The sequence below is a fragment of the Hermetia illucens genome, chromosome 6, assembly GCF_905115235.1.
Source record: "Hermetia illucens chromosome 6, iHerIll2.2.curated.20191125, whole genome shotgun sequence".
NCBI classification, from domain to species: Eukaryota; Metazoa; Arthropoda; class Insecta; order Diptera; family Stratiomyidae; genus Hermetia; species Hermetia illucens.
The window spans coordinates 53116012-53125664 of NC_051854.1; the positions used below are offsets into that span (position 1 = coordinate 53116012).

A 9653-nucleotide genomic window follows, 5' to 3' on the forward strand; every position below is an offset into this window, starting at 1 on the left:
GGACGCGGTGAGACTTCCCTTTAACAGAATAGTAATAATAAGCTCGAAGATTTTAACCTAATGAACCGCAAGTTGACTCCTTAATAACACCTGGTGGGAATTAGGCAATGAGGGGCAGACACTTCTACTTACCTGGATTTACAAACTCATGAGAAAACCTTAGCACAACTTTTAGCGGGACACTGTTCCTTAAACTCCTTAAATCCAATGAAGGGGCGGCACTTCTAGTCACATGTCGCACACTTACTAGTTTGTTCTTTGCACCCTTGGGGGAGATTACGACTGTTTTATAGATTCCTCAATTAAAATCTTCAAATGGTATCTTTTTGAGACTAAAAAAAATCTGTCTTAAATTTTCAACAATAATTAATTTTTATTTTCTTTGTGTTTCAAATTAAACATCTAACTAGCTAATATCTCACTTTACTTACAAGTCAAACAAAAATTACATAAATTAACTAAGAATTAACGCAACTCACTTAACTTACTTAAATCTAAATGTGTTTGTAAAAAAGCAAAATAAGAAATTATACAAAAATTAGAAATTATTTAAATGTTAGAAAATAATTATTTACAGGACTTGAAAGAAATTGCACGTGTCTTAATTTAGGACAAAATTTACTCATAATTTTCCTACATTCCAATAAATTTTAAAATGTCTCACTTAATTTTTAATTGTACAAGAAAGGAGTCGATGAAATTTTTAATTTTATTGAATTTCCAATCATTGCGATATTTGCATCTGGTTCAGAAAACAAAATAGTAGAAGTATGTAATAGTAAAAATTAGTTCAATATAAACAATAGAATAAATAAATATAAATATAAATAAACAAACTGGACTTAGCGTAAGTATTGTTTGCAATGAACATTAAAATGTTTATTTCGTATATTTAAAAGGCAGTTTCATGTCTGGTTGGTTCTGGGGTTTGTGGATCGCCTGCATCGATACTCAGGCGATTCACAATATTTACAAGGACAAGGGGTGTCTTCCTTAAAAACGAAGTACTGTCGACTTCTGCTGCACTGAGGAATGAGTCCTGAATGTTTACTGTAGTAGAAGTAAAAATATTTAGCTGACAACCTCCGCTGAAAGCCGAAAACAACGAGGAAACCCTTCAAGAATTAGGCGCGGTAAAGGGAATTTGTTTATTTTTACTAAGAAATTGTTGTCATCATTCAGAATTTCAGCCCCAGTCCAGCATAAATATTCCATTTCATGTAAATTTACTATACATCGTACTACTATTTATAAACTCTTGATTACATTCTGAGGTACCTTTCTTATAGCACGTTGCATCCGACAAGCAAACAGATGCAAATAGACAATTGGACTAATCGTTGTTATTTGATTGCTTCTATCGGAAGAGCATTATCGCACTCTTGTCGATCGATTCATTTCAGTTGGCCTTCTAATGGTACATTCTGCATTCGAGGCATAGTCACAGTGTCTAGACTCGCACCCTGACATGCCGAAGGAATACAAATTGTGCCAGTAGAAGACGAAAGCATTCACTATAGTATGTGCTCGGAGTAATTACCCGAAATGTTGCGGGGGACTAAGAGTTCACCACAACCGTTTCAGAGTAATTACCTCATTGACCACTTACGAGGAGCACTTTGCTGGTTCGATATTTGTGGATAGAAGCAACCAAGAACAACAATACGCGGCGATTATGTTGATACTTTCATCTGTTGGGAATTTGTAAGACACCAATGATGACTTCATTGATGATTTTAATGAGCCACTAGCGCCGATAGGATGTCATGCTTCAATGACCATTAATCACGAGTGATAATAACCATTCGAATCGTTAAATACGCAACTGAAGTGCATATCAACAATTCAAGCGAACTTCCCAGCGACGCTGAGCAAACATCACTGAAATCACCACCCGTCACCAATGGTGTGATGACAAATAGTCATGTATCAAAAGCATGATCGTCAATCACGCCCAATTCTCTTATGTATCTGTTGATGTTTCAGCAAATGTGCCTTCTGACGGAAAGCTTTCGAGCAAACATCACAACGAAATGGTTTCTCACCAGTATGAGTCCTTAGATGTACTTTTATATTACTCTTATTGAGGAATCCCCGGTTGCAGATGCTACACCGATGTACAGGTTTCTCCTTGCCCAGCAGGTTGCTTAGATCGTTTGCTGCGTTGAAACTTACCGCTGTTGGTGAAATCGAGTTGGACACATTGATCTGGACAGATTGCTGTTGATGTTGTTGCTGGTGCTGTTGCTGAGATCCCATTGATGACTTCTTTTGCGACCGCGAGCGTTTATTTTTCGAAGCAGTTGGGGTGACTGTGGTGGTGTGGGGGAAGTTCCCCATCAACTCGGGACTGCATAGTCCATCTGCTTTCAGACCAGACATTGACACTTGGTAGTGGTGAGGGTTTGTTAGATATCGACCGCTTATCATGATGTTATCTGTTGTTGAGACTACCGATCCCGGTGGACTGGTGGACGTGGAACTTAATTCGCCACAGAATGAAGTTGAACTAGGAGTTTCGCTCTTTATTGGCGGTCCATTTTGCAGTCTGTTTTGAAGGAGAGGCATGTAGCCATGGGTGAGGAGACTCTGAAGCGTGGAACTATTTGTGTGGGCAGGTGAATGAGGAAGAATGAATTCGTTGATTGCATCTTGCTGAGACACTATTAGTTTTCCATCTTGCTGAATGCAGTTACCATCGATCCACGCATCAAGATCCATCCATGAATCTCTTGTATCGTTTCCATCTTCGTTGTCTATCTGATTTGGAACTGTTGTGTCTGCTATAGCTGACCCAATTATTGCGGCTATGTCTTCAATTGAGCTCATATCGACATATTCGTTGAGTTCTTTAGCATCAGCGAGGATCCGGACGCCGGATATAGAGTCAGGACCTTGTCCATTCATCACACAACTATCGGCTACTGAATAAAGTTTACTATCTAAGGCGCTATCTGAGAAAAGTTTTACATCTTGCAGGCATGCATCTGTCGATCCATCTGGATTTAACACAGAATCTGGTATGCATGTGGACGAAGACACTATATTATGATCCCCTGATCCTTGCTGAGATTGTTGTGCGGCTGACTGAGCATTTTGAAAGGAGTTCTGTGTAGTATAATTATTGTTTTCTTCAGGAAGCCTTTGAGCAATTGCATGATAGTGATGTCCTGAAATCCCATTAATTGATAAGTGTCCTGTGTAGCCTGTAAATGGCGGCAAAGGCTTCAGGTCAGCTAAACTTGATGGAATCGACGATGAATTCATTAGAAGATTATCCAGTACATCCATAGAACTTTTCTGTTCTGAATCACTTGGAAGTGAGTCCAGGTCGTGTTCCAGAAGTAGCTTATGACCGTCCAGTAGGTATTGATCTTGAACGCCATTTGTTCCTTGATTCCAACATGGACTCATCAGTAAGCTTTCAACTTCTGATTCGTTTTGTGCGCTCATGGTGGCTGTTGACCCGCAATACTTCATTTTATGATAATGTGTGTGTTTAGTCTCTTGTACCTTATATATGAAAATTTTATTAATTAAATTTTTTTCAAAAAGTTTTAAAATTTTTTCCTTTTTCTTGACTTTGTGCTTCTTATGATGATTGTTGGGGATGTGTTGTCACCCTTTTTTATTTACTCAAATTTTGGATTCTATTGTGAGTGGAACTTGTGTCAGTCGATGTAAAATATTTGACTATCTTTTCTTGTAAACGTTTGAACTGGCGGTGGCATTTTCCGATCTGTAAAGATAAAGACAAAAGATATAAAAATAAGTCAACCCCATAAAAGTGATAGATGCAAGAAAAATTACAATAGTTCCGAATTTTTTTCTTTTATATTCAAATTGGCAGCATAACTGAAACTTTAAGAATATCTAAAAACAAGTCAGAGATAATAAGCTGATCGGTTCAAGCAGATAAATTTCGTGGTGTTTCTATGTAGCCAATATGCCAAGTATAGTAGATATCATCAGCTAATGTTGTTGCTATAACATTGTATAATGTTAGCCAGCATAGCAGAGGATTTACTATATCTTTGTTAATAGTAGTGAGGTTCGCACTAAATTTTCTAGTATTGTGGTATGTAATAAGGTATAAATTTATGTGTACAGAATGAACTTAAAGAGTGTTCCACAGTAAATTTTGGAAATTCAATGAAAGACTGTTACTAATTTCACTTGAATAGAGATTCAATAGATTTCGAGCCGTAATTTTATAAAATGGCTTCAATATATTTTTTTTTAAACATTTTTGAGTTGGGTAAAATCACTTCGATTCCAAATTATTCGCAAATGTTGCAATGATCTTCAAAGAAAGGCTAGCTTGAAAACTTCAATTGGAAGCTCTTTTGCACCTATTGGTATCACACACGATGATGCCGCTATGCCAGTCATAGGAAGCAAAGGACGAATAGCTCAGTCAATCTAATTAAGCTCTCTCTCTTAAGGCCGTACATGCGTTTCTTCAGGAAACCTAAGGTTTATGGACTAGGTATAGTAGATTAATGGTCAGTTAAGGCTTTATGGCTAAAAATTGCATTCTACTTTTTAAATGCGTTTTTCTCGAAATTGCATGTTGAAAATCGGCTGCCATCATAGCGCAAAATCTATCAAACGAAATTCTTTGAAATTTTCAAAACTTATTCAGAACATATTTCTACGGTCCGCAAACTGGGATAATTGCGATTTATTCAGTAGTTTTTTTTATTAATTGAAGAAGCCGTAAAAAAACACCCAAAATCCAAAAAAAAAAGTTTAACACGGCACAAAATATTTATTATAGTTTTTAATATTTTTTAATAATCCTAGTTTGCGGACAGTAGTCAAGTCTGTACATTAAAATGCCGTGTACTTTTTTCTTTAAAATGATCACAGCGCCCTCTGGCGTGGCAAAAGAAAAACACTTTTTTGGAGATGGGTGTATAAATTGCCCTGTATTTCAATAACCAACTATGTGATCGGGCGGGAGAAATTACTATTCACGCTCAAGATATTAATAAATCTATGGTGAAAAGTTCGTATTTGTATCTTTCTCCAGTTCTTCACAAAAAATTCTAAAAAAAGCCAAAAAACGACGAACGGTATACAACCTTGGAGTTGACTTTCGTCAACCATAAGAGTAACCATTAAGCTTGGCCCCTATCATTTTCGCAAGGTTCCTCGTGCTTGTCAGTTACCTCTGAGATCTGCAACCTAAAGAGTCCAACTATTCGCAAATGACGCACGGCGTTAAGCATTTTTTTTTTGTTTGCCAAGGAGAAAGTAATTCATCATTGCTCGAAACGGTTCAACTGTTCTTTTATAAGAACAGAAGTAGCATATATTCTTTTCCAATGAAGCGTCCACATCATCAAGCCATCATACATTAGCCTCTAATGTTGGACAAAAAAATTGCATTCTGAAGTTCCTGTTCCTGTGGTTATAAACAAATGCCCTTATTGTATAGGATAAGTGAGGGATCCTAAGTCCACATCCACTTGATGTTGGACCGGACCAAATGGAGAGCCACTTACTCTCACGTTTATTGGTCCACGGTTCCTTCGTTTGGGGCATGGCACCCAAGGATTTCAAAAAGCATTTTCCATATGTTGCCACTCACAGTCACGCTGCTCCTAGGGCAGGAGTGAGGCAGCGTCTGACGAGTTGCCTCTGCCCTGGACGAAACCGTTTGTCCCTATATTTTTGGAATGCGCTTAGTTTTCTGCTTTCAGAATTGGCTTTTTAGGATTTCGGTGAAAATATAAGCATCTTAAAATCGACTCACTGTCTATCTGTGTGCCTTCCAGTCTGTATGTCTCTCATACACACTTTACGCGGAAATCGTTTATACATAAACACGAAATTCGATGCGAAGATCGGAAGTAGATGGTCGACTCAGGACTATTCGATCCCTAAACAAAGATAGAGTTGTATTTCTTATGAATTTTACAAGATTCACAGACTTGTTCAATCACTCAGCATCTTAGAAATTGGATATGCAATTGGATATTGACAGATCACAAACTTCTTATGGGTATGCATTTTCACACTCGAGGGAAAAGACCATCCAAGCAACGACCTATGTAACATAGCTACTGTTGACCATTTAGCACCGCCGCGAGCCAAGCATCAGACAATAGTGTTCACTAGCTTATCTGCAGTTTTCATTTTCAAGAAGCTTTAAAAATCACAAGGGTAAGTTCACCGCAATCTCAATTCCTTAATTCTGCCATCAGACCAACGTGGCGGAAATAGCTACAAAGTAGTGTTTGCTCCCTTATATAAATCGATGAACACGATGTGGGTATGAATTATATTTTGTTTCAGAATTGAGAGGGTCCTGAGTCCGTCATTCATTCGATTGTGGAGCGGACCAGTTTTGAAGCAAGTTACTTCCGCTTTTTGCGATTTGCAAAATGTACGATGTCAGTTTAATCCGTCCACTATCAAGTCGATAACTCCCTCAATTCTTGTACAAAATGTGGTCATTTTGAGGTTTTGTATAGAGAAAAATCTTTTTAAAATCGGTTCAATATCTGGCTGTGTGAGTCTGTCCATCTGTCCGTCTGTCTGTCACACGCTCTTCCATCAGAAACGGTTCCACCGATTGGTAGAAAATATGATGGGCATTGCATCCTTCTACGCTGAATTTGAGGGGCGTAAGGAGGGTAAAATTTGTTTTCAGCAAATATACTCGCGAGGGATATCAAATATCCCAATTGGTACTTTGGGAAACCGGTCTTAGTTTTGACATTTGTTGGAAAGGCGGTAAATGCGGCGTAATCATTCTTTTCACGGACCCATTCCCAGAAACTATCCAACCGAAATCACAAAGGTGCCGCTATAGGGTCTCCAGCTCCTTCATGCCGATATTTACTAATCAATAGTATGCTACTTTGTCTTTGAGAAATTGTGGCATGATATCCCCAAGTTTGATGTAGCATAATATCCCTAAGTTTGATCGAAATCATACTATTGCTGACAAAGTTACGGTAGATCAAAGTTGTACCAATATCAGACTACAGTGAATACGTACAAATGGAACGGTTCTGCACTCCACTATACCTACACAAGAAATACACAAAACCTTTCATGCCTGAAGCTTCGAGCTTCCGATTTTCCACGTTTTCGTTCCAGCAATAAAAAAAACCTTAAGACATTTCAGCTGGCGACAAGAGTTGGGAATTATTTCAAAAATACGATAACGGAGAAGTCACGTTAGCGAGGGCAATCGACAAGCCTTGGGTTGTAAAGAAAACACAAATACCTTCGATGCCGGAAGCCGAGTAAAGAAGTGGCTGGTGCTAGAAAACAATGCTACGAAGTGAAAATTTATTCTAAAAAAAGTGCAAAAGAAAACAAACGAAAAAACTTATGTTGATTTAGCCTTACGCGGAAATATAGCACCCCACCCAGCCAGCCCAGCTAGCTGTCTAAAATATTGATAAATGTATTTTGGATATCCACAGTTATTAAATGATTTTTCGTATTAGCGATTAAGAACTAACTAGATAGCAAAGAGTAACTGAATAAGCAAAGGCTGGTTAGGCTACCAAACCTAGTTGAAGAGTAGAGAGTTAGCCTTATGACTTCTGAACGCAATGGAAGAGAGGCCAGAAAAATTTACTTGAAATAAACGGTATTATGTCAGAATTCTTTAGGGGCTTGCTAAAACTCATGGAACTCTCGCAAAGTCTCAGCTCAAAAAACGATAAACTACCATTGACGATAATACCAAATCCTTTTGCCACTTATTAGTAAGGGGTATAGTTCTGAATTGAGAATAAGAATATCTTACAGGTTAGACTTCAATCAAGTTTCTGCCTTCAGGCAAAAAAGGCGTATAGTACTGCTTTACGTTAATCTTAGTGTAGCAACCTTCCAAACCTTATTCGCACATGAAGAGGTATTTTCCTTGGCTTGCAATGATGATGAACCTTCTTTCATGTTTACTGATAGGTAGAGAGCATCACCTAGCAATTAAATATCGTCTTCTTATGATTGGTATGTTTCGCTTTGATGCTTGGTGAAATTCCCAAATGATGTCACCACTATATGCATCAAAGATTCTTACAGATAATATACTCTGCTATGTTATATATATATATAGCATACTGGTCCCAAGTTCTGATAAAAGAGGGGACTTGTGGCAATATACTTTGTACTGTCCTCAATAAAACATCAAGAAATCAAGGAAAGAGATAAATAAAGTATAATTGGATTCACTCCATTCAACTGAATTCTACCTGATCACTTTTGGCAATAGGTCCCTCGACAGACCGACCAAGAAAACGCCTTTAATGTCGCATTGACTAACAACTGATCAAGAGGAGTTGACCTCGCTTCTGAAGGGAACAGCGGCTGAAAAAGAAGAAGTTGTGCAGATAACAATGCAGAAAGAAGTCCAGAAAAGTCTTAGGCTAATGCTAAAATCGCACCTCCTGAGGAAGAAGAATAAAACAAATGGATTGAAGAGTTCGACAGCTTTTCACTAGCATATTCGTTCCAAATATTATCGTAGACGGGAATAGACTAATATGTGTAAGTTTCAAATGCACCAGCTGCAGTGGATAGGATGGCCTTTCAACTGACATTATAAGTAGAAGCGCAACTGGTACTGCAACCTTCAGGTCGACTCGAAACATGCTTATTTTCACATTATGGAGATAGTGCATCCTCTGCATACATATAAATATATTTTATAATAATCTTTTGAGGACGATGAAGTCAAGGAAGCAAACACCTCGAAACCCAGCCTTTTCAAGAAAACAACATCGAAAAGAAATATGTGATGAAGCGACCCAGAATATCATCAAATGAATTTTCTTTGGAATATGAGGGATCCTAAGTCCACATCCATTTGATGTTGGATAGGAGCAACTTACCCTCACGTTTTTTGGTTCACGGACCCCTTGTTTGGGCCATAGCACCCTAGTATACAAAAAAAAGGCTGATAAGGGCCGGGGGGAGAGTAAGTTGCTCTCCATTTGGTCCGGTCTAACATTCAGTGGATGTGGACTTAGAATATCTCATATTTTAAATAAAAATCTAGCTTTAGTCCAGCTTAGGCTCAAACTTGGACATAATTCACACCGATGCGATTATATAAAGGAGCGTTTTCCACCTGTTGCCACTGTCTGTCAAGCTGCTCCCAGGGCAGATGTGAGGCAGCGTCTGATGAGTAGCCTCTGTCCTGGACAAAACCATCTGTCTAACTTTTTTTTATCATCTTATGAATTTGGATACTCGAAAGGATGAATAATTTTGACGTAACATTGGCAGTACCTTGGTTGTAATAAAATCCGTTGCAATTTCCCTAGATGTCCCTAAACTCGCAAGTTTTAAATCACCTTTCACAAATACATCATCCAACAAACGGGTTCAAGGCTGCGGGGTCTTATGATAAGCTCCATAGAGTATACCAGCAATGCCGATGTTAATGGACAGGATCATCCGAACCTAATTAGTGGTCGTATTTATTATGATAAAGTTAAGGACGTGTACTGTTCGCTGATCCCATGACATGCAAAACGTCGGTGTTAGCCTCAGATTGGCACGAGGAGTGCACTTAATTGTTTAAAGCTTTCTTGTTTTTGTATCACATAGTTTTTCATTCCATATTTGCAACAGCCCTCTCAGCATCTACAATATTAACAGTGACATTCTTTCAAAATTTC

The 9653-nt window shown here is 38.2% G+C and overlaps 1 protein-coding gene across 1 annotated transcript; it reads right to left on the reverse strand.

Moving 5' to 3' along the window:
• Window positions 1-408: 408 nt before the first annotated feature.
• Window positions 409-3571, reverse strand: LOC119660509 (ichor). The gene has a single exon (XM_038069106.1). The coding sequence runs from the start codon at window positions 3478-3480 to the stop codon at window positions 1945-1947; it is 1536 nt and encodes a 511-aa protein (XP_037925034.1). The 5' UTR covers window positions 3481-3571; the 3' UTR covers window positions 409-1944.
• Between the last annotated feature and the right edge of the window lie 6082 nt (window positions 3572-9653).